This window comes from Dipteris shenzhenensis, chromosome 19 (assembly GCF_047967505.1).
Source record: "Dipteris shenzhenensis isolate YYH24624 ecotype China chromosome 19, Dip_SZ_1.0, whole genome shotgun sequence".
NCBI classification, from domain to species: Eukaryota; Viridiplantae; Streptophyta; class Polypodiopsida; order Gleicheniales; family Dipteridaceae; genus Dipteris; species Dipteris shenzhenensis.
Genome location: NC_141614.1, coordinates 38,969,743 through 38,996,122, shown reverse-complemented (window position 1 = coordinate 38,996,122; position 26,380 = coordinate 38,969,743). Strand labels below are relative to the sequence as shown.

General features: G+C 41.4%; 1 protein-coding gene across 2 annotated transcripts in view; it reads left to right on the top strand.

The window, feature by feature from the left end:
• LOC147890452 (AP-1 complex subunit sigma-1-like) overlaps window positions 1-5,637 on the top strand; it is a 55,070-nt gene extending 49,433 nt beyond the window's left edge. Inside the window, exons 6-7 of one of the 2 annotated variants that reach the window (XM_087390522.1) lie at window positions 5,058-5,150; window positions 5,379-5,637. In XM_087390522.1, coding sequence (XP_087246648.1) covers window positions 5,058-5,129 — 72 coding nt within the window. In that variant the 3' untranslated portion in view covers window positions 5,130-5,150; window positions 5,379-5,637. The remainder of the gene's footprint in view (window positions 1-5,057; window positions 5,151-5,378) is intronic. The other variant, XM_087390521.1, reaches the window with a different exon arrangement.
• The last annotated feature ends 20,743 nt before the right edge of the window (window positions 5,638-26,380 follow it).

Here is a 26,380-nt window from a genome sequence, read left to right as displayed (position 1 = left end):
GCATTTGCTGTAAAATCTTACTAAAATCTGCATCATTAGCATATTGTTCCCTCATATCTTCCAGGTCCTGATGATAAGTAATAGTCACATTGTTGACCTGGAGTCTTTGAGACAAAGCATCTGCTACTCTGTTCCGAACTCTTGGAGTATGGACAATCTGAAAATGATACATTGACATCATATTTGCCCATTTCATATGCTTCTCGGATAGCTTTGTCTGAGTCAAAAAGTATCTCGGACTTTGATGATCTGTCTTAACTGTAAAATCTGCACCCAAAAGATAATGCTTCCATGTATGGATGGCATGAATTACAGCCAATAACTCTTTCTCATAGATTCCCAGATATCTCTCTGCATCCTGGAGTCTCCTGCTCTCATAGGCCACTACATGACCATTCTGATGCAATGCAGCCCCAACACATTCCCCACAAGCATCACAATCCACATTGAATGGCTGATACAAATCTGGAACTATTAAGATTGGTTGTGTGGTCAGCCTCTCTTTGAGTGTGGTAAAGGTTGTCTTTTGAGGAATTCCCCATTTGAAAGCTGCATTTTTCTTAGTAAGATCATGGAGTGAAGCGGCTATATCCGCAAAATGCTTGATAAATCTTTTGTAGTAAGAACACATGCCTAGGAAACTTCGAACTTCATGTACAATTTTCAGCTCTGGCCATTCCTGAATGGCACGGATCTTTGCTAGATCCATCCGTATCCCATCTTTGGATATTATATGTCCCAAATAATGGATTTCTTCCAGGAAGAATTCACTTTTCTTGCTGTTTGCATAGAGCTGATGATTTCTCAGCTCTTGAAACACTATAGCAAGATGTTCCTTGTGCTCTTCTTCGGACTTAGAAAAGACAATAATGTCATCGAGGAAGGTATCAGTGAAGTGTTTGTAAGGTCGGAAGATACGATCCGTCATCCTATTGAAAGTAGCTGGGGCATTTGTCAATCCAAAAGGCATCACCAGATATTCATACAACCCAAAAGTAGTGCATGCTGTCTTTTGCACATCCTGAGGGTGTATCCTCACTTGGTGATAGCCACTCTTTAAGTCAATCCTGCTGAAAATTGAAGCTCCATTTAACTGATCCAGCACATCATCAATGCGTAGAATAGGGAATCTATTTTTGATGGTCATTTTGTTCAGTGCGCGGTAATCGACGCACATACGGAATGAGTCATCTTTCTTTTGTACTAACAGTACAGGGGAACAAAAAGGAGAAAAACTGGGCTGAATCAGCCCCTTGGACAACAAGTCTCGCTGCCAGGAATGAGTTCTATGCTATGATCCTCAGGTCTCTCAGGGGGTAGCTCCCCTGGCAAAGCGTGAGAAAAGCAATCTTTAAAATTTTCAAGAAACTGAAATTTATTCTGATCTGCCTCACTTATTTCAGCATGCATTTCCACATCTCTCTCTTTTGCAAAAATCATGTAAGCTGAAACTGCAGACTTTATTTCTTTTCCAATAGAACTATTTGATACAATGTGAATAGTTTTCCCTCTATTCCTAGCAACCACACGATGTACTTTGCCCTTATGTACAAACTCCAGCACTCTTTCAGGAAGAGTCAACTACACTGCCTTGCGATGAAACCAAGGCATACCCAAGACTACAGCATGATGTTTCAGTGGAGAAATGAAGAAGTCTTCTTGATCCACATAACTCTGTACATGAAGACGGAGCTTCCCTATCAAGGGAGTGACTGGCACAGGGTTCCCACAGAACATCTGGTCGGCATCCAGAGCCCTACCCAACTCCTCCGTCTTTATTTCCAGCCTCAGGGCTAGATCCTCTGATATAAAGTTATCAATAGCCCCTGGATCAAATAAAATCAGCGCTTGCTGGTCTTTGACTTTTCCCGAGATAGCAGCAATTCTCGTTCCTCTGGGTTTGAAACATGACCCAATATGTCAGGAATTCCTCCTGCCATAGGCTTTTGTGGTTCCCGTGGCTTCTCTGCCTCTTTTCCCTTCGAAGTTGAAGGCTTTTCTGGGCACTGGGTAGCCACATGCCCCTCTTTGCTGCACCTGAAGCATTTACTCTCTTTCCTGAAAGTTTCAATCTGTTCAGGGGTAAACTGTGCTCTTCCCTTATAGGGCTTTTGCACCTGGTTTCCCCTCGGCTTTTGAGGCTGAAATCCCCTCTTCTGAGCCTTGGGAAACTCTCTTGTTTCAAACTTGGGGGTCGCTGGCTTTTTATCCCTCGGTAACCCTACTTGTAGTGAAGGCACACTAGGATCCTACATGTACATGAGACTAACCACATTGGCTGAATGCATGAGATCTGATATTTCTTTAATATCTTTGGTGTTCACTTGGGCCTGTATCTTTGGAGTGAGTCCTGCCCTGTACTTCGTGAGTTGAGTCTTGTCAGAAATATTCTTGAAAGGCGAAACCTGCAAGTATGCGTCCCAAAATTTCTGGTTGTAAGACTCAACTGTATCTTGTGCTTCCATATGAATGCTTTCCCAACCCAGAAGGACATGATCTAGAAACTGTTTGGGAATAAACTGTTTATAGAAAGCTTTTTTGAAGTCCTGGGGGCTACATAGTTGGCTGTTTTAGCTATCCACCATGCACTGGCTGTATCAGTCAAGTATAAACCAACCATACGAAGCTTTGAGGACTCACTGAACTTTTCCAGGCTAAAGGCAGCATCAAACTGCCTTATGAACTGCATAGCCTTTTCAGCTTGGCCATACTGGCCATTGTAAGTGACAAATCTTACACAGAATTTAATGGCAGTCATTCAAAGTCCTTGTCGGGACTCTCCATTGAACACAGCGTCGCTCATCTGCCTAGGTGCCTCTGCCTTCTTCTTTGGAAATACTATGACTGATAGTTGCCAGCACTCGAAATGCCAAGTTAGCCCGCTGCTCTCCACGGGCCAACATACTCCTTTGCTTGAATCGTCACCTTCTTAAGGAAGAGGGTGAGCCTATTGCTTTGATACCAATGAAACCTTATAATTACTGTAAATATTCTCTCATATGCTCTCTCTCTCACTCCCTCTCTCTACAGATGCACTAGGGCCCATGACAAAACGTCGGGCTGGCCCCCCCCGAAGGTTTTTATTCATGAAGAGAGAAAGCTGTTACAAGAGTTCAGCGTAGAGCTGCTTGATACAAAATCCCAACGTGAATCAATATTACAAGAGCTTCAAGCTCATTTCAAATTAGCAACATGCCACTTGTCTAAAATCTAGTCTAAGTCCTATTACATGCCACTAAGGGCAACTCTGGAGTCTTCGAAGTACTTGGTCACGCGAACTGCCTCCTAGATGCTTGTTAGGCTCCATAGCGCTTAGGAAAATAACCCTTCCTAGTACCTGCAATAATTAATTAAAGCGCACCACCATGGCACCCATTAATTGTTAGCGCTTTGCATGCAAATAATACACTGTGGACTAATTCTAGTCACGGTGGGCGTCCCCACTGAACACATGTGCACATATAACAAATATATATATAAATATATTTATTCTCTGGTTGATCGGAGTTAACACTCTTGATTATAATTAAGAGGCTTTGACCAAGGGTCGAGGCGCCTTAATTATAACCGAAGTTGGCATATCATGGTTAACCGTAGTTAATCCTCTTGGCGCATGCCAAGTCTTGTTGACCGAAGTCAACACTCTTTGACCATAGTTAGCTTTATGGCTCTCTGGTTAACTGCAGTTAACCCTCTTGGTAATAAACTAAGTCTCTCCGACCGAAGTCAGGCTTACTTGACCAGAGTCAAGTATCTTTGACTGTAGTTAATTCTTTGACCATTAAAGGAATTCTTTGACCATAATTAACACATATGAAAACTATTTAATTATGATTAGATAAATGGTCAACTGTACTTTGACTTAAGATATTTACATTGTGGTGACAAACTACTCCATGATCCATAACAATGTAGGCTTTAGTGCAAAAAGAAAATACTCCAGGATGTTACATGTCGCATTTCTGTGTGACTCATCTGGGACTCTGCATAGATGATACTACACTGCTAGTCTAAAGTCTAATGCATGCCAGGCTCCAGCAGCCATTGTCCATATCAAGCCACGGGGCTCATATGTATACAAAATATAGGTATTATTAGGCAAACTCAGTATTGCCACAGTTAATGTCTACATCAATGTCCTATCAAAGGACCCATGGTCTGATGTCAATTGCCCTTGTCGTCATCAGTTTTTTTTACAAGGCTCATGTTAGAAAATGAGGTGCTCATGTGGGTTTGGGACAAAAAGCTGGGCGACCATGGCATTTAATTTTTTGGGGAAAACTCTATGTTGATTGCCAAAAACTGCCAAACGTTGACAACCTGTATATTTTGATTACAAATCCAAAGGGGGTCATGTAGCATATCAAATCAAATGGTAAGACATGGTTTAGATGTTTAACATGTTTGTTGTAACTTGTACAATTTAATAAAGCTAGATGCATCAAAATAAGCATTTTATGAGTGTATGGCTATTTTTCTTCATGAAGTTGAGAGCGTGATTGCCCATTTTAGGCTATCATTTCTCAATGGCGAGGATAGTAGGATAGCCCAATAGGCGCTTGTTTCCAAGGGGGTCTTTGAAAATAAAACCACTGGTTGTCATACTCGGGGTCCCTGGTCTGATCAAGCTACAACTCTGCCTTCTGCATCTGATTATTTTCGCTTGTTCATCGAGATATGTGTAAGATGATGTAAGATTTACTTAGATAAGATATGTGTGGAGAGATTTGGTCAGAATATAGTTCTCGTCTGGCAGGTTTAACATCTGTAAATTTCTGGACACAATCATTATCTTTGTCTTTGATGTTGAATATACTGCAACTGAAGAGAACATGCTTGAGCAAGCTGCAGCTTGGTTTATACAAAGTTGAGTATGAGGGGTAGATTTCCTTGCCTTCTAGCCTCGCTTACTACATGTATCGCAGAATAGATCTTTATGAATTTTAGTCTTTTTCCATCCTCAAGGAATTCCAAGTTTGGTTGCGAATGGATGCTAATAAATTGCATGCTTTTGTGGTGATCGAGCTGATGACCTATCTATGGTGATAATATTGCAGGATACTCTGGTAGAGAATGCCAAGGAGCAAGCTAATTCACTTTCTAACATAATAGCCCAAGCAACAAAGTAGCAGCATATCGAATTTCAGTAAGTAAGATGAGCCTGGGCCATGTACTCACCTGTCTTCTTTTGTAATGAGGCCATCCATGATGTTTTCCAGTAACTTGCCTTTGTGTGTGGAGGCTCCCAATCGGATATAAGTTTTAAAACATTGTTGGCACCTCGCCTAGTCTTTGGTTGGAACAGCTTGTATTACGAGCATGTTAGGGCATTCCAGTGTCAATTTGTGTAACATGAATGATACTTGGTTTTCTTGCAGAGTCCTGAAAATATGCAAAATCTTTGGATTGAGAGTTGTGGCCTATCGTCAATTCGCATGTGCTTACTGCTCATTGTTTCCTTTGACTGAGCTTGCTTTGGGCAGGTTTCAGTTTCCACTTCTAAAGGAACATGAATTTATTAAATTAGGTACAAATCTTTGATAATTAAGTGACATAGCATTTGCTTGTACGTTGGTTCAGCTTGACGGCCTTGTGAACATCAAATAATATGGAGGGCTTTTCATTTTTGAAAATTAAGTTTGTTTTTTTGGCATCATAATACAGTATGAGAGCATGATGGAAAAAAAGGCTAGCAGAAATGACGAATTTTAGAACAACTTCCAAGCATGGAAGTTTAGAATGACGAATTTACTTAAGGAAAAAGGCTATTGGGAGTTTATTACTGGAGCTGAACAAGAACCAGTTATTCCTAATGTTCTCAATCAACAGGAGTTATAAGCATTTAAAGGTTGGCATGAGAGAGCTAGAAAAGTTATGTATTGGCTGTCTATCAGTATTTCAGATTCCTATGATTGTGCATATTCAGGATGCAAGCACGTCGAAGGAGGCGTGGGATACTTTGACAAAAATGTATAGCACAAATACAAAAGCCAGAAAAATGCAGCTCAAGCATGAGTTGCATAACGTGCAAAGAGAAAATATGAGCATCAATGACTATCACATGAAGGTGAAGAAGATTACAGATGCACTTGCTTCTATTGGGTCGTCAGTGGAAGATGATGATCTAGTTTCTGTGACCTTGAATGATCTAAGAAAGGATTATGCACAATTTCGGACATCCATTGTCATTCGTGAGAATTTTTCTGATTTTAAGTTGTTGATTGTTCTTTTAATTCCTGAAGAGCAGAGAAATGGTGGTGCATCTTCTTCAGGAGGAACTTCAAAAGAAGCTGTCTTCTACTCAAATGCTGGCACTGGCAGAGGCAGAGGCAGAGGCAGAGGCAGAGGCAGATGTAGAAGTAGAGCAGGTCGATTTCGAGGCTGTGGTAGAAATCAGAATATGCAGCAAATTCAAGAAAACCAGTCCTATGGAGGAGGACGTGGTAACTTTAGAGGCAAGGGGAGCCAAAGAGGTCATGGTAGATGGCAAAGATGTTGGATGACATCCTCGCAGAAACAGACCCGAAAAAGGAGAAAAATAGCTGCAACGAGGACATGCTTTGGTAAAATGAATCATATGGTTAAAGACTGCTATAAAAAGCAAAATGACATCATGACTGAAAATTTGTAGCAAGGCAATTATGCATCCTCTAGTTAGACATGGTGATGACAGAAATGAGCATCTGTTTATGGTGTATAGTAGACATGGTGATGACAAAAATGAGCATCTGTTTATGATGCAGCACATGATCAATTCTGTGATAAGTGCAGAAGAAAGAAATGATGTGTGGTATGTTGACTCAGGTGCGTCAAACCACATGACAGGTCATGCAGAATGCAAGAAAAATGAAAAGATTAAGATTTATGGAGACTGGTGATGATACTGCACATTCTATTGTGCAGATTGGTAAAATTCCTTTGTCTATGCAGGATGAAAAAAAGAAATACCTATCTGATGTATTTCATGTTTCGAATATCACCAAGAACATGGTTTCCGTTGATCAAACGGTTGAGCAGGGCTTACAGGTCAGATTTAATCCTCATGGATGCTTTGTTGAGGATATAAAAAATAAAGGTCGCTTGATATCAAAAGGAAAGAAGAAGGGCATGATGTTTACGTTGGATGCGGACATGCTTGGATTGAGTGCATCAATGTTTGCACATGGGACCGGTGTAGTTGTAGATATTGATATCTGGCATAAACGCATTGGTCATGTTAATGTACAACGACTTAAATTATTGCAAGTCCAAAATATTGTTGCAGGATTGCCTAAGTTCAAGGTTGCAAAAATGCATAAGGTATGTGAAGCCTGTCAATTTGAAAAACAAGCAAGGAAACCATTTTCTAGACATGTTCAAGAGAGTAAAAGGCCATTGGAATTAATCCACTCTGATGTGTGGACTATTAAAGCTGCATCTATTGAAAGCTGTCATTATTTTGTCACTTTTATTAATGACTACAGCAAAAAAGTTTGGGTGTATTTTATGAAAAAGAAAAGTGAAGTGTTTGGGCATTTCAAAGCTTTTAAAGCTATGGTTGAAAAAGAAACAGGCATGCAAATAAAATGTCTAATGGAGGAGGAGAGTATCTCTCAAATGAGTTTGTAAGTTTTCTGCAAGAGCATGACATAAAGCAGCAATATTCATGCAGTCATACCTCATAGCAAAATAGACTCGCAGAAAGGAAAAACAAGCATATTGGAGAGGTATCTCGTGCCATGCTCAACGAAAAAGACTTGTCATATTATTATTGAGCTGAAGCAGTTGCTACAGCAGTCTACATAATGAACATGACTTTCACTGCAGCAATACATGGCATGACGCCAGAGGAGAGGTACACTGGTAGAAAATTAGATATTTCTCATTTGAAAGTTTTTGGTTGCATTGTTATGTTTATGTGCCAGATGAGTTGAGATCCAAGTTGGATTCAAAAGCTGAGAAGTGCATCTTTATTGGTTATTCTCTACAGCAAAAAGGGTATAGATGCTATAACCTTTCTACTCATAAGTTTAGAGTGAGAGTAGTCTACATAATGAACATGACTCCCACTGCAGCAATACATGGCATGACGCCAGAGGAGAGGTATACTGGTAGGAAACCAGATATTTCTCATTTGAAAGTTTTTGGTTGCATTGCCTATGTTCATGTGCCAGATGAGTTGAGATCCAAGTTGAATCTAAAAGTTGAGAAGTGCATCTTTATTGATTATTCTCTATAGCAAAAAGGGTATAGATGCTATAACCCTTCTACTTATAAGTTTAGAGCGAGCAGAGATGTTTTTGATGAGATGAGCAGCTGATATAAATCAATAAATGTGATTGATGATATAGATGCACAAAATAGTAATGCTGCACAGAATTCACAACAGCAATTACAAAATATTAGTGGACCTATAGTGTCCTCTAGCAGTGGTTCACATACTTCGCCATGGACAGGCAGATTGAGATCAGGAGGATCTCCTCAAAGCAATGCAGATAGTGGTATGCAAGTATCATAAAAAGAAAAAGAGAAAGTAGATCAGCCCATGGTTGATGTGAATGCAGGTCACTCTTATGTGGATGGTGAATCCAGTGGCTCAGAAGAGAGCCTTGATGATGAGTTGGATATTCCTTTTGTTGTTACACCTGGAGTAAGGAAGACAAGGGATGTTTTGAGAGCATTTGGTAGTGAGCCTATTTTGTGCAGGTCTACCAGAACTAGGTATCCTATGGATAGATTGAAATATGATGGATTTATAGCCATTCACTATGCCTATATGGTCTAAGTGATACATGAACTGGAATCCACTTCTTTTGAGCAAGCCATGGGAAAAGAAAAATGGGAGAAAGCCATGGATGCCTTGGAAGCAAATGCTACATGAGAATTGGTGTCTTCACCTAAAGACAAGAATGCAATTGGCTGCAAGTGGGTTTATAAGGTGAAGCATAATGCAGATCGTTCTGTGAACAGATACAAGGTAAGATTAGTTGTCAAGGGGTATGCACAGACATATGGCATTGATTATGAAGAAACATTCAGTCCGGTTGCAAGGATGGCAATCGTAAGAGCAGTCATTGCTATGACTGCATCAAAGGGATGGTCTTTACATCAGATGGATGTAAAGAATGCTTTCTTGCATGGTGATTTAGAAGAAGAGGTCTATATGGAGTAGTCACCAGGTTATGTTTATGCTGTTCATCCTGAGTTTGTTTGTAGGTTGAAGAAAGCCTTGTATGGCTTGAAGCAAGCACCCAGAGCATTGTCTGATAAGATGGGAAAAGAAAAATGGGAGAAAGCCATGGATGCCTTGGAAGCAAATGCTACATGAGAATTGGTGTCTTCACCTAAAGACAAGAATGCAATTGGCTGCAAGTGGGTTTATAAGGTGAAGCATAATGCAGATCGTTCTGTGAACAGATACAAGGTAAGATTAGTTGTCAAGGGGTATGCACAGACATATGGCATTGATTATGAAGAAACATTCAGTCCGGTTGCAAGGATGGCAATCGTAAGAGCAGTCATTGCTATGACTGCATCAAAGGGATGGTCTTTACATCAGATGGATGTAAAGAATGCTTTCTTGCATGGTGATTTAGAAGAAGAGGTCTATATGGAGTAGTCACCAGGTTATGTTTATGCTGTTCATCCTGAGTTTGTTTGTAGGTTGAAGAAAGCCTTGTATGGCTTGAAGCAAGCACCCAGAGCATTGTCTGATAAGATGGGACAATATCTTGTTACTATTGGCTTTCAGATTTTCAAGGCAGATTTCTCACTTTATGTGAGAAAAACAAAGAAAGGCATTATGCTGCTTGTCATTTATATTGATGATTTGATCATCACAGGTGATAGTGATGAAGATATCCATGTGAAAATGCTATTGAAGCAGAAGTTTGAGATGAAGGATTTGGGAGAGCTGCGTTACTTCTTGGGCATTAAGGTGATTAGATCCACAAGTGGGATATGGCAGAGGCAGTATGGATTGGACATGCTGTCCAAATATGGGGTGATAGGCTGTAAGCCCATTTCAGTTCCTTTGGAGCAGAATGTGAAGCTGAGCGCAGATGCAGGTCGGCTTCTGGAAGACCCTACTATGTACAAACGCATAGTAAGAAGTTTGATTTATATGACTATTACTAGGCCAGATTTGAGCTATGCTGTTGGGTTGGTAAGTCAGTTTATGCAGGTTCCAAGGAAACCGCATTTGGATGCGGCTAGACTCATATTGAGGTATGTGAAGTCCACATTGCAGTATGGACTATTTTATGAGACTGAGATTCAAATACAGTTGCATGGATACACTGATGTTGATTGGACTAGTAGTATTTTTGATAGACGATCTACTAGTGAATATGTGTTTTCTTTTGGGAGTGTTGCAGCCACTTGGAGCAGTAAGAAACAGCCTACAGTTGCCTTGTCGAGCATAGAGGCTGAGTACAGGGGTGTAGCAATGGCTGCATGTGAGGTAGCTTGGTTGCAGAAGCTACTTTATGATATGCATCAGTCTGCAGATGGGCCAGTTGTCATCTATTGTGACAACATGAGCAGTATACACTTGGCAAATAACTCAGTCTATCATGCTAGAACAAAGCACATTGAGGTGCATTATCACTATGTGCATGAGAAGGTTCTAGTAGGTTTTTGAATCTAGTTTATGTCAGCACAGAGGATCAAGTAGCTGACATATTCACGAAGGCATTGGGTGCAGAGAAGCTCTGCAAGTTCAGAGACCTGCTTGGTGTGTAAAAATTGGGATTGAGCTCGAGGGGAGTGTTGAGATATCGTGCTCTACTTGTGATATGCCAGGGTGACCGTTGTGCATTTATGTCACCGACTTGTTAGCTGGAGATGCGGTTGGTGCACCGCCCATGAATAATAGCTAGATGACAGCTATCTTTATGTACTCTAATTAGTGGCTCAGTTAGTATGCCACCTTAGTTAGCTTGTTTTCAGCCTCCATCTTTGTGTATATTCTCCCATTGTGTATGTGAGAAAGCTGCAAGTGAGAGTTCTTCCTTCTCTCCCACTCTTTTTATAATGTGTGTGTGAAGTCAAATCATGTGCTATCTGCCCTCTGAACAATCGGCAATGCCTCTGAACACTCTGAAGTCTGCTCACTGAATATATGAACATCAGGTTTTAGGTAATGTAATGATGTGAAACTGTATGTGAGCGTAGGGACTGACTCCGAGTAGGTACTAGTCGGGAATTTTGGGCATGGGTTAGATTGGCAACTTGGGGAGATTCAAAGCGTCCCGTCTATGGCGATCTAGTATACTCTGATCTAGATCTATACCAACCGTTGATCAATGAACAACAAATAATTCATTTTCTTTTATTCTTTTTAAGTGTTGGGTCAGATGCATTGATGTAAAGGCTGATGTGCTTGTAGGAAGTGGATTTGTCCAACGAAGCTTAAAAGTGAGTGATACTTGCGCCGAAATGTACGTATGATGTGACGAGTGTGTAGAGCATGAAAAATCAAGTGACCTTCCTTTTTGGAGCGCCCTCGAATTCTTCTTGGATCAAGAGATACAACTTGATCTAGGTGGAGGGGCAAAAGGAGTGCAAATGTGCTCAATGATGATGTGTCACTGTGGGTCACATGCAGTGATGATGTGGCACAGTGCCTAGCAGTGAATACCTATGCAAATTTTCATTCTCAATGTATAAAGCAGAGTGTCTCATTTCGGTGCAGAGATGGGATGGATGTATCTGTGATGGCTTGGTGGTGAGATAAACCAGACAAAGACAAACATAATATCATCTTGATCCTCGTTAAGGTGAGGAGGTGCTAGGCACATTACACCCACATGCTAATGGAGAAGAAGACATATATGTCAAAAGAAGTTTTGGATAGAAAGTGTGTGCAAGGCCAAGTATCAAACAGGAACTGAGAAGATTTCTTACAAGGGAAGTCAGAAGCGAATAATAATTTGGAATCATGTATAAGGGGACATCAAAAAAGGCCTGTATAAAGAGGAATAAAAACACTTCCTAAATAAGAGGTTCATTGGTTTGCAGCAAACAAATGAATATGAGTATATTTAATTGTAAAGACTGAATGGAAAGTATGAAAAAGTAGAGCATGTTTCATGCCCTGCACGGTATTTCCTGTGGGGAAGATTCCTAGGCAGAATAACCACTCATTGCATTTCTGTTGTTCCTAGAAGATAAGGAACGAGAGTGTTTTTTATAGAAACTGATGAAGGGACTCGAGCTAAGCTTCCTGGGAATTTTTTGGAAAGCAAACTGGAAATTTGGGAGGGTTTCATAAAGGTTCCTTCATTCAGTTAAGGTGCTGTCTATTAAAGCTGACCCTAGCATGCATGCTAATATGTTCACAAGAATGGGTTGGAACAAGTCGTATTCTCCTTGCTGCGCTAAAAGACAGCATCAATACAGCTAGTAAAAGTGGAGGCTTTCTCTAAAATGCATGCTGATGTCAATACATGCTGATGTCAATAGGGTGAGGTACTTCAGGAAAGAATCTACCTGTAAGGTAGAGGTTGCTACGTGGTAGCCCATTAGGCACCTATTTGGTCACTATGTTTAAGTCATGTTGGATGATTGTGTGTTTCTATACAAAAAGTTGGCCCATTGACTGACATGACCCAGTTGAACGATGACTTGCTGGCTGACTGGGCTTGACCAGCTGGTCGGTCCTTGCTGGCCCTAAAGCTGGCTCACATGGCTAAGCAAATGGGAGCCTCATTTGGGCTGTGCAGGGTTTCAAATGGTAGCTCTGTGCTCCCTTGTCCATGATGCCTACATTGTGACATGCTTGGGATGCAAGTAAAGAGGTAGAGGGTGGATGATAACTGTTCAAACACTCCTTGTCGATGCTCAAATTATATGGATCATTAGTTTGGCCCATTGGTGAGCAAGTAATTTGTGTTGGTCATGTATGAGTGCCTTGGTCGAATTTTGTATTGTCCGCGAAGGTTGAGCATAGATCAACTAGCTACCTTTGCTCTAGATCGGCTTGCTCAAGAATTGGTGTTGAATCTCACTTTGCTTTGTGTGAGCATGGAAAAATGGTTCTTTGTGCATCCCCATTTGTCATACTTCAACAATGTTTTTATCCCTTGATTTGCTCATATGTTGTGTGAATTGGTCATTGCTAGACCACCTTGCATGTTGCCTATGGTTGTTGCTAGATTGCGTTGCTTGTGTGTCCTTTGAATTGGTCATTGCTAGAAAATGCTACCCTTTGTTGTTTCTTGTTGAGCCAAGATATATGCCTTGTGGCAGGACATGAAATGGATATATCCTAGAGAAGGGCATGGAAGTGAGGGTAAGGAAAAGATGGCCATAGTCCAAGTGAGGGCAAGGAAGTGACATATAGAGCTATAAGCTCGTGAAGTCTATTGAGCCTAATCCTAGGCAAGGGCTAAAGAGGAAGCATTTCCTAATGTTGCTATAATTATGTGCAAGGCTTTGGGAGACATCAAAGTCAAGCTTGCCAATGGACACACTTCCGAGAATTGTGAACCAATATATTGATTTTCGTAATTGCATGTGAATGGAATACTAAGTGAAAATTACCTTTGAAGAAAAACCCTAGATTATGAAGTAAGACTAGACCCTTTATATGAGAGAAACTAGTTTTTGGGAACCAAATTCATATAGCTCAGTTATATAGAAAACAAGTTTATCTAGTTTGTGTACATAATAGCCAAGCGATTCATCTAGTTTGATTACATAGTAACCATGTTTATCTAGTTTGGTTACATGATAACTAGCTTAACCTTGTTTGGTTACATGCTAACCAAGGTTACCTTGTTTGTTTAGCTACTTTGAAATCATGGTTCAAGTTGTGTGCTTCAAGTTGCTGGTTTCAAATTGTGGGCTCCCAAAGTGGTGTGCCCAAGAGAGCTCTATAAAGGGGAGATCCCCCATTGTTTGGGCACCACTCCACTGTAATAGGGAGATAGCCTTACTCTCTCTCCTGCTCACTACTATCTGAACTAAAAGAAATAATGCAATCAAAACACAAGTGTAACTATGGATTGAGTGTGAATTAGAGGGAGAGAATATAGTGGGTCCCCTAAGAGGGACATAACAACTGACAATGTCTGCTGCAGAGGACTGAATACAACTGTAAGGAACTGAAAGACTAAATACTGTAAGGATGGAATGAACCCTCACTACAAAAGAGAAATGGAACTACTGTAGAGATGGACCAAACCCTCACTGTTGTACCGAGTGCTGAAGGCTAAATGGGACTGCTCTGATGCAAACCCTAACAGTTGCTGCTGTCCAGTCTGAACCAGGCTTGGAAATGGAACTTGTAGATGCCTAGGATGGAGGTAGATCTGCCGCTGACTATCTTGGGCCTGAGCTGAGGCTGATCCCTGTGGAGGCTGTTGAGGACTGAAGCCCCAAAGTGCCCAGAAAGTGGATGAATAGAATGGGCCAAGGGGCTGCCATTTAAAGGCCCCCTTGGGCCCTGAAACTGGCCAAGCCAAGGCTGTCTGCACCGACCAGAGTAGGCTCTGAACCGACCTGCATTGTCTCGACCTGCTATTGCTCCTTGCTGTTGCATGATGGATTGCCACGTGGCTACTGATGTGGCAGTCTATATGGCGATTCCGATGTGGCACCCCTGTAGATGCTGACGTAGGCTCTTCCCTGCTCTCCTGACATGACTGCCTGCATGGTATACTGTTGATGTGGCTGCCTGTGTGGCAGTCCATGTGTCCTTGCTGCTGACCCGGCTGCTGATGCAGCTTGCTGATATGGCAGCATCTTGTGTGGACTGCTGATGTGGCAGTCCCCGTGGTAGTCCAGCATGCCATGGGCTGAGGATACCCGTGACATCCCCTTCTGTTGAAACTCGAACTAGTACATGCAAAGGGCCTCCCAATATGCAGAAGGAGGTGGCTGACTGTTGTATGGCTGGCTTATAAAGCTTGATCTGAATACCTGGCTCATGAAGCATGATTTGAAGACCTAGCTCATGAATGCTGATCTGAAGGAACTGAATCCGTGGGTTTTCTGCTAACTTCTGGTAAGGATACTTGCTCTGGTATCCTGATCTAGGAAGAGTCTCAATGTGATTCTCCTTTGTGGATATTGGTGGTAGGGATGGAGGAAAATTCATCATGAGGGAGACATCCTGGTTCTACTGTAATACTATGTCTTACCGGGTCTGGTCTCGTGCCCTCTGAACTAGTGAAATCAAAGGTTGAGGTAGAACACCTCTAAGCCAAGAAATGAACTTGGACCTATGGCGTGGGAACTTGACATCCAAGCCTCGGTTCTGATAATCTAGTCAGACTTCGAATTGGTGCCACCATTGTGCCCCCTAGATGACATCGATTGCATGAGTAGGTGCGACCCTAAGTGGCCAACTTTCTAGCCACCCTGAGATCTTCAGAGTGGCTGAAGAGACTTGCATGTTGCTCTCTATCTACTACCTCGGAAATGTGCCATTCAAAGGGCAATAGAATCCGTTGGTGTGAGAGGCAACTAGGCCTTCTTAGCTGTTTTGGTGGAGATGTCGTCCTCAGAGCTGCCTGAATCTGATAAGGACCTTCTGACGGAGGTTGTCCTCGTAGGAGTTGAAGTTGTGGGTGACCACTTGATGTGGCTCCTTATGCTCAAAGCTTTTGATAGCGTGGGCAATCTTCTTTCTGGTGACCTGGCACATGACAATGGAAGCATCGGTTCTCTTTGGCATAGGTTGCTCGTATCGCTGCATCCGAGTACCCGCCATAGCCGTTGCTATCCTTCCTCATCCAACTCTTCTTGTGCTGCCCATTTCTACCATCACCTAGCATGAAATCTTGGAACTTCTTTTTCTTGACCTACTTGGATCCTTGACCCTTGTGCATGAGCTCAAAGTTGTGAGCAAGCTCATATGCACACTCGTAATCGCATGGCCTGAAACTTGGATGTCTGAATGCAACCCATGGAGAAAATTGCTCAGCTTTTGACTTTCGTCCAACTGCACCTATACGAATGCCTGAATAAACTTGTTGGTGTAATGATTCACCGTCTTGGTGTCCTCCCTGGCGTAGCTCGTAGAATTGCCTTTGAAGCCGGTCTACGTACGAGGCTGGTAGGAACCGTGGTGGGGGATGTATTTCACGAACTTCGTCTATCTTAAAGAGGTGCCTTCTCCTCTGTGAAGGACCACTTGAGCCACCAGGTGACCACCTCACCTATGAGATGCAGGTCGTCGTCGTTCGTAGGCTCAAGTAAAAAGTAACTTTTAAATTGATTGAGCCACAAAGTCAACACTAAAGGTTCTTGCTTATTGTCCTACCAAGTGAAGTTGAGCTTTCCAGGAAAAGAATTTTAATTGGGCAATTAGACTCTCTCCCTTTTCTTCTCATGTGGTCGCAGTAGAGAAATGAGTTGTCAGTCTTGTTCTTTCATCTCCTCCCAGGCAATACACTCTCGTTGGCCTCCTGAGCCTCCCAATCATGTTCTTCTTTTGCCTCACGAGTTGCTCTTTCGCGTTCTCTAGAGGCCTACTTACGATCGTCCCCCCATTTTTAGGGACTTAACCATGCGGGGTGTGGATAAAAAAGTAAATATGTTTTTCACTTGTTGCATGCTGATGGGTAGGTGCATAGCTATGTACATAGCTAGTTGGTGGTGGCTTTGAGTTATGGACACTCGTAAAAGACTCCACGATTTTCTTGAGATTGTAGATACGTTTGCAAGGGTTTCGGGATATGATGATAATGCAATGTGGTTGCACCAGGGTGATCGAAAGCATGACATCCAGTGTGCGACGATGTTTTGTTATGGGATGGCATGTGCTCTTCATGGTTGTCCTAAGCCATATGTGCATGAAAGCATTGAGGATGCCTTGTTTCCAGTGTGTCGGGATTGGCTTATATGTGGATAAGTTGGTAGGCAACTAGGTACTAAGCGCTTGTGATATGCATTAGTTGTGGCGACGTGATTGCACGCTGCATGGTTCTAGAGAGAAGCCGAGAATGTGTATGAAGGTAACGGTTGGTAGCGGGTCTAGGGGCCTTGCTGAAAGGATCGACAGAGAGGGAGCAAGGGGACTGTGTGGGAGGACTTGGAGAATGGGGTGGCGTGGCTACTGCAGGCCAAAAGGTCCTTCGGAGGGGTTGTTCTCTGAGGGAAGCTTGGTTGGAGAGGTGCAACAAAGAGGAGATTTCGAAAAAGGGATCGTGGGCACACAAAGGAGGGGCACGCGAGCTCAGAAGTAATTGAAGGGGGTCTCGATTATGGATTTGGAGAGGACCACAGAGGATAGGAGCTCCATGAGTAGGAGAGGAGGATGCTGAGTATCATCACGGGAAGGAGAGATGAGCGACATAGATCTTGCTTGAGGGACAGGCTGTGCTCTGTTCGGGAGCTTTAGGACAGAGCTGTGTGCTTTGTGAGCAAGAGAGTAGCTGCAACAGTGATATTCGCATGAAGGTTTTGGGTGATGAGTTTCTGGAGGCGACGCTACTACGCAAGAGAACCTTGGCAACAAGTGTGTGTGTGCCAAGATTTATGGGAGAGGAGCTGTGTAACGACAGCTATCTTTGCATATAGTAGAAGGTGATGGGTACAGCTGTAGGGATCTCGATAGTTGAAGAGCTCCACTTATGGCGAGCTGTGTTTCGGTTGGAAGGACGTCCATTGCATGGTTGGAGCTTTTTGGATTGAAGGAGCTTGATGACGATGCAGGTCTAGAGGTTCATGGAGGATAGCGGAGGTCATGTATGAGCAGGAGGACTTTGTGAGCAAGAGGACGACTGTGGAGTGAGGGGATTTGGGACGGGGGCGGTGTCTCTACTAGGAGGTTGGAGGATCATGGGCGATGCGGGTGCTCTGTGAGAAAAAAAGAAACCGTGTGAGCTGGGTATTATCATGTGAAGGAATAATGGCAACTTAGGGATCTTGTTGGAGAGGTTAACGGTAGCTTTGGAGGGAGCTTCTTGATTTGGGTGGCTGTCTACTGCGTAAAGGGAGATCCTTGGATGATGGCTGTAGTAAGCCGAAGTGTTTGGTTGGCTCTTGGCAGCAAAGCATGATGGTTGTAGTTGCTTTTGAAGGAACAAGAATCGAGTTGTTGTATATGTCTCGCTGTGGGTTGTGGATTGGAAGCATGAAGCTGAATGCTTTCTGAGTTGTTGAGGGAAGAAGTCCACTTGCCTTGAGCTGTGTAGTCTTTGGTTCTTTTTGAGGTTGTGTAGTTCTCTATTAGTCAGTTTTTTGTTGGGGGTTGTCTTGGTTAACTGCTCCTTTGATTACAAGGCGGCTGCTCGCGCTCCCAGTTCAAGGATCCATGCTCTTGTTGATGGAATATAGCTCCATCCATAAGCTACCCATGCTTTTCTAATCCCATTGGGTCCAGGCCATAAATGCTATCTACTATGGCAGTAAAAGTAGGAAATGATCATATCACTGGAGCTTAGGCTAGGGATCTGTGGTCTGTCATTTTAAGGGTTCAATGTGGAAATTTTATTGTCAATGGTCCATGGTGAATATTGGACTGTAGTAATATATGTGAGTGATGAGGAATGGGAAGAGGTTGTTTGGCTTCCGGAGGAAATGTGACCAGTGCATGAATTGAATGGAAGGGGTGTAGAGACAAGGATGTTAAATGAATGCCTTTTACCTTTTGATAGTGTTGTTCACTTGCTTTAAATGTGGATGAGGGTGGTTGTGAAGGCAGTCTGGGCTCTACAGCTTTTGTCCATCTAGCGGTTGAAGAGACTCTCGGACTGTTGTTGCTGCATCCACATCATAGTCTTCATCATGGCCATCATTGGAGCTTCTGTAGGAATCTGTGGTGATGATAGGGTTTGGGAACCGGATCCCTTCTCCCTGTGGTGTTTGACTTCTCACTTGTACTCATGGTGTCTTCCAAATTTTGTCTGTACCATAAACAATGGGGCTGTCCCTAAACTGACCCTCCCTATTTCAAGAAAGAATAATGCGCAAGAATAGTGCGCTCAAAATACAAGTGTAACTGCGGAGTGAGTGTGAGAGGGAGATAATACAGTGCACCTCCGAAGAGGAAAAATAATAACTAAAACAATGACTGGCCTCGAGGGCTAAATACAACTGTAAGGAAATGAAGGACTAAATAGTATATGGAGGGAATGAACCCTTAGTACAAAAGAGAAATGGAACTATTGTAGAGAGGGACCAAACCCTCACTGCTTTATTGAGTGCTGAATGCTAAAGGGGGCTGCTCTGATGCAAACACTACTGTTGCCTGGATTGAACCAGAACAGAGATGGAATCTGTAGATGCCTAGGATGGAGGCAGATCTATTGTTGACTATCCTGGGCTTGAATTGAGGCTCATCCCTATGGAGGTTGCTGAGGATTGAAGCCCCAACGTGCTCGAAAAGTGGATGAATAGAATGGGTCAAGCGCCTGTCTTTTATAGGCCCCCTTGGTTCATGGAATTGGTCGACCTGAGGCCGTTTGCACCTACCAAAGCAGGCCTTGAACTGATCGGCCTTGTACCGGCTTGCTGCTGCTTTTGATTGCCATGTGGTAGACTGCCACGTGGTTGTTGATGTGACAGTTTGTTCAACGATGTTAACCTTTTGCAACTCCAATTCTATGGAGCCGCTACTCTTGCATTGGCTCTTATTTGGAATGCAAGCTTGACTATGATGAAGGAAAAGATTTCAATGAAGATTATGTTGATAGTTTTATGATTTTGATGGAGGACCAAGCTTGTGTGATTGGGCCTCTTGGATGGCTTGTATAGAGCTCGTATGTGAAGGAAGATCCCATCCTTGATTTTGAATCTCTTTTCAGGGAGCATTACATCCTTCACCTTTTGGATGGGTGGAAAGAGTGCACTTTGTTTTTGCACAAGCTCTTCCAAGGATCTTTGGGTTTTCTTACGTTTTCATGCAACTTTTATACTTGTAGCATGATGGGTGAAAACCATCGGCTATCAAAACTATGTACGTCAAATTAGGCTAAAATATGTGGGCTTCAAGTTGTGGGCTCCCAATTTGTGTGCCCAAGAGAGTTATATTAAGGGGAGACTCCCCCATTGTTTGGGCACCACTGCACCATCTTCCATGCACCCGAATGTTGCTAGGGGACCATTCCTTATAGTCTCCCCTCTTTTTAGTGAGAGTGTTCCTTCCTATTCACTTTTCCACTCAGTGCCACTTCCACATGTGCTTCCCACCAAAGTATCTCTTTATATGTAAGTTTCTTATGGTGGACATAGCCTATAGCGAGCCTTGTTTTGGAGCTTGGAAAGTGCTTGGATGTAGAGGAAAGCATCTCCTTCATTTGCGCCCCTCTTTCTAGGTGCTTCTCACTACTTTTGCAACTCCCATTCTATTGAGGCGCTATTTTGCATTGGCTCCTATTTGGAATGCAAGCTTGACTCTGATGAAGGAGAAGCTTCCAATGAAGATCATGTTGAGACCTTGAGGATTTTTCATGGAGGGTGATGAAGACATGACCAAGCTTGTGTCATTGGGCCTCTTGGATGGCTTGTATAGAGCTCGAATGTGAAGGAACATCCCCTCCTTGATTTTGAATCTCTTTTTAGGAGCATGAATCCTTCTTCACCTCGTGGATGTGTTGAAAGAGTGAGCTTTGCTTTGGCACAAGATCATTCCAAGGATCTTTGGATTTTCTTATGTTTTCATGCAAGTTTTATTCTTGTAACATCATGGACCTGTCTTTGTGGATTGAGATTTAGAAATAGATGTTGTTCCTTGGAATTGCTCTTGTTTTGGTTTTATATGAATGCAAGAGCTTGGATGTGATGGCGGTATAGTAGATCATGATGATGTTCTAGTTGAAAAGTAAGAGAAATATGATGATCGTCGTCACTGGTGCCTTGATTGACATCAAGGACTCTTAGTGTATGTATCCTTAAAAAGTGAATAAAGTTTCATTTAAATGTGAGTTCTTTTCTTATGAAAGGGTAAGTTTCACAATTTGAAATATGAATAAAGTGACATGCGCTTCATTAAGTGGTTGGAACTTAATAAAAGACCATGCTTACTTCCATTGCAAAGTTAGACAAATACATGGACTTTGAATGCAACACATTATTTGTATTATTGGCATGTGTGTGGTTCTTCTTGGGAGGGGAATCCCTTCCAAAAATTCAATTGTGCCGCCACTTGTTCATGTGTCCATTTGATGGGGAGAAACCCATTTCAAGAACACTCTATAGTGAGTTTCCAAAGTAGGTGGCTACGTTGCTAAGAGGTACACATAGCAAGGCAAGTTGCTATGAGGTATTGCATCCTCATGGCGCCACTAGCGAAGGAGCTATTATGGGAGAACTTATCATGATTCCTCTTAGCGGCTCATAAACACTCTTGTAAAATTATTTAGCTAGTCTTTGTCCCATATTCAAAGGAATAATCAATCACTATCATGATTAATCTACTTATTTGTTATTCTAGACAATCACAAAACATAGGATTCCTTGGATGCTCTAAGTTCAATGATGTAATAACTTCTAGCACATCACTAGAATTAACATATAGAGACTAGCATTGTTTTGCGTCTCTCGGATTCTGTCCATTGTCTCTCAAACAAAAATTTCCTTTTAGTATTGTCTCTAGGGAATTATACTCTAAGGAACTGATTGATGCCTCTCTAGCACCCCCTTCTAGTTATTATGATCCATGGTTAGACATAACATCAGATTTTGGAGTGTAACATCAAACTATAGCATAGCCTCAATGCATTCTTGACATCCAAGATTTGTCTGAGCAGCATATGCAAGTAGAATCCGTATAGTTGTAAGCTTCACTACAAGGGAGAATGTCTCAAAGTAATCAAGACTAGCCACTTGTGAGTATCCCTTTGCAACCAACCGAGCTTTGTACTTGTGGACAAAGATCCATCTGCATGAAACCATTGCCTCTCTTAACAAGCTAGCATCTCTTTGAAGCTCTAAATTCATCAATGGCATAACTTGGCACTTCAGGTATCACATTTTGGGTTCCATGTGTTTCTTGCTAATGTGAGGTGTTTCCACCCACAACTATTCGCCCCTCCCACACTCAGGTGTTCCATATGAACAAATACAAAGAGGGAAAGGAGAAGGGTGGAGATAAGGAGAGAGGCATAGCTAGAGAGCACACTACAAGTGACAAACTAACTATACACTAGATTAGTTGAAAACAATGAATATATACAAACCCCTTTAGGCTTAGCATTAGGGTTAGGGTTTTAAGCCATTTTTCCCTTTTAGCACTCTTTTGTGTTAGTGCTATGCAAAATATAAACATGATGTTGAGATGAATCCTCAATATCTTCCCTCAAGATCAACATCATTAACTTGTTCTTCCCTCAAGATGGTCGTTCTAGGGAAATGAAGAAGGAATGAACTTACATTTCATCACAACCCCTTAATGGGAATGTTCTTTCTTTGAGCCAAATGAAGAGCTTGTCCATGTTTCTTCAAAATATTTTCAAAGTGGTTTGGTAACGATGTGTGTGACATTATCTTTGCTATCTCAATGTTGTAATGCAATGTCACCAAGTAACACTCTTTCTTTGATGAAGTGCTCTCTGACATCAACGTGCTTTTTCTTTGAATGATATACTGGATTCTTAGCTAAGGCTTGAGCCGATTAATTATTACAATATCTTATTATTAGATGTGTGTATCAAAATAATCTATTTCTGACAATAGTCTTTTGAGCCATGTAGCCTCACATGCACCTGTTGTGGGTTGCTCTATATTCTACTTCTATTGAAGACAAAGAAGCACTTGGCTATTGTGTTGACAACCATGATATTGCACCTTGAACAAGATGCATATCCTTGTGTGGATCTCTTGGTCTCATAATCTCTTGCATAGTCATTGTCATAATATCCATCAACCTTAGATTGTTACCTCTATATTCTAGTCCAAACGATCTTATACTTGATGTACTTTAAGAACCTCTTGGCTACATTCCAATGAGAGTCTTTTTGGATTTACCATGAATTGTGCTAGTGAACTTATTGCATAACAAATATCTAGCCTCGTGATACTCAAGCATATAAGAGATCCAATGAGCTATCAATAGAACTTTCATTGACTAGGGTTTTTGGATCTTTTGTAGGTTTTAAATTTTGCTCCATGGGAGTGATTTCAATCTTTTACTATACCATATGAAACCTCTTTAGGAGACTATACACATATTGTTAACTAATAAAGTTGTTTGAGTCTCTCAAAAACTCAATACATAAGTTTAAGATCTTTAATGTTAAACTTTGCAAATAAGTCTTGTTTTAGCTTGATGATGAACCTTTATTGGTTTTGTCACAAATAGAGCTTGAACTATCTCTTCTAACATCATAGTCTCTCCTATGGATGCAAGTTGATTTATGATGCCCTTGACTTTGAGGAGTGTGTGCGAGGAGCGATTTTTTTTTGGCAACTAATGTGTTTTGTTCCACCTATTCCACTTATAACATCTCTCTCTCTCTCTCTCTCTCTCTCTTCTTTCTTTGGTCGAGATAATTTATCTTTTTCTTTACCAGTTTGGGCAAATTCTTTAGCTCAAAAAGGCTTCCAAACGAGAGCTAGCATGCACAAAATTACAGATTTCATTAAATCAACAAGAGAAATGAGCTCATTTGATATATTCCAATCGTTTTGATACCAAAAAAAACTATATTTGGACATTTTTAGCAAAAGTTATGAAATTCTTTAATAGCCCAAATTGGCATCCAAAGGAGGGTGATGCCAATTTGGGCTTGAAAAAATTTCTTTGATTTCTTTTTTCCCTCTCTCTCTCTCTCTCTCTCTCTCTCTCTCCCTCCATCCACTAGTTTGGCCTAACAAAAGTTTCACAACTTTTTCTAGAAATGTTCATACTTAGTCATGTTTGGTATCAAAACAATTGGAACACATCAAATGAGCTCATTTCTCTTGTTAGTTTCATGAAATTCCATCTCTTCTTTAGAAGCCCTGTTGGGCTCAAAAGTTTGCTCAAAATGGTGGAAAAAAAGACAAATCATCAAGGCAAGAGAGGGAGAGAGAGAGAGAGAGAGAGAGAGAGATTTAAAGTAAAAATGTTAAGCCCAAATTGGCATCCAGAGGAGGGCGCCAGCTCATTTCGAATATCCAAATATAGTCATGTTTGGTATTAAAATGATCGGAATACGTCAAATGAGCTCATTCCTCTTGTTAGTTTCATGATACTTCATCTCTAGGTTGATTTTGTGCATGCTAGCTCTCCTCTGGAAGCCCTTTGGGACTAAAATATTTTACCCAAGTTGGTGGGATGAAAAGACATAGACAGAGATAGGGGGTCTACACAGAACGAAGAGAGAAATGAGAGAGAGAGAGAGAGACTTCAAGAAGATGAAATTGAAAAGCTCTAAAAATAAAATATAGGGCTTTTGTGTTTATGGACTATGTACCATACAAGTTTGCTGAGGATGGGGCGGGGGGGAAGAGAGAGAGAGAGAGAGAGAGAGAGAGAGAGAGACTTTAAGAAGATGAAATTGGAAATATCTAAAAATAAAATATAGGGCTTTTGTGTTTACGGACTATGTACCATACAAGTTTGCTGAGAATGAGAGAGAGAGAGAGAGAGAGAGAGAGAGAGAGAGAGATGTAATTGAGAAGCTGTAATGAAATGAAGGCCTTTTGTGTTTACAAACTACACACCATGTAGACTTGATGAGGATCAATATGAGTGAGAGAGAGGGATGCCACAAAAAAAGAGAATAGAGAGAGATGTTCTGAGTGGAATAGGTGGAACAAAACATGCTGGTTGCTAAAAAAAACTCGCTCAAAAAACTTGCTTCTTGTCCTTCCCTGACTCTGAGTACATCGGTATGACTAGATTTATTGCTATTGCAAAAACTCTAATTAGTCATTTTATGAGTGTAAAATCCTAAAAGTGTTCCAGGACTCATAAAGAGAAATTGATAAACATACTTCTCTCTCTTATCCCATTCTTCCTCCTCTAAAAATGAAAGAACTCATTGTCCAAGGTCGCCAGATGGTCTAGGTATAGACCCACCTACATACTCCCATTTATCTTGTAGAACTTTGAAACATCTAAGTACCATTCTTGGAGTTGTCTAGCTTAGCATATACCTCTAAATGGAGGTTGCTAGATGTAAACATGATGCAAGAATACTCAAAGTGCCTAGAAAAATTCTACTTGTGTACACTAAAATCTACTCTACTGGGTGAAGATAGAAATTGCAATGTATCCCAATTTGCTATACAAGGCTTGATATGGAAAAAGCCTAGAATTATTTACAATAATGTGCATAAAATGACATAATAATAGCCAATATGGATTACAATGAAGGCATGTATAGTGTAACATTAACAAGGTGTAATCTAGCCATTGATTTAATGCCAATATCTCTATCTACCATGAACTCCACTCATCATTACAAGGCTTGATATGGCAAAAGATGGTGGGAATAGCCTATAAGGCTTTGCAAGGTTGACTAGTGTGCACAAAATGACATAAAAATAGCCAATAAGGATTTACAATGAAGGCATGTGTTTGGTAAGATAAACAAGGTACAATCTATGTATTGATATATGCCAATATCTTATTTACCATGAACTTTTCTCATCCTCCTCTAGATGCTCAGATTTTAGGATATGTGATAAGTATGAAAGCCTGTGTGAGCAAAAGCATTGTTTCTATGATAGGAACTAATTGGGTGAGTTCGGGTAAGGGCTCATTTACCTTAGTGGATTTCGATCTCCTATGCGAGATCAACTATTGTAGTAGTGATGAAAAACAATAAATAAAAATTTTCCCTAGTTTTTAAAAAAGTGTTGGGGTTCTATGGATTGAAGAAGAAGCTTCAATATGCAAAGAAACTAGATTTGATGTAGAAGCTTAAAATTGTCCCAAAATTGTAAGATATAATTATCAAAACCTGTGCGTGATATGATAGAGCTAACAAATCAATCATTTTCCATTTTGGACCAGTCTTACAAAATCTACTTGGATCATATGTTTTGGCATGCCAAACTTTGATCAAGAAGGGGAGTCAAAAAGGTGATGTGTAGTCAGTGCACATGCAGAGTGTGTGCTTGTGAAGAGATATGCTAGTGGAGGACAATTGCTTGATGTATTAGGTGTCCGCATCTTATATGAGAAGTGTGTGATGATGAAACAGTGCTGATGTGACATTGCTAAGGTGGTAGTGCTAAGGTGATAGTGTGTGCCATGTGGATTGATGATGTGGTAGTGCTATGTGATAGTGTGTGCCATGTGGATTATGATGTGGTAATGCTACCACATGGCTATTGCTGAGCTAGAACATTATCTTATGTCATATTTATTGCCACGTGTCATCTTTGTGTGGCTCATCTACCAGCTAGAAGATTCACCACGTGTATTATATGCCTCATGGCTATTTACATATTCCTTCCTTGTGGAGCTTCTGTGTGGTTGTTGTGGATGGAGATCAGAACTTAGAATGCCTTGTTGACA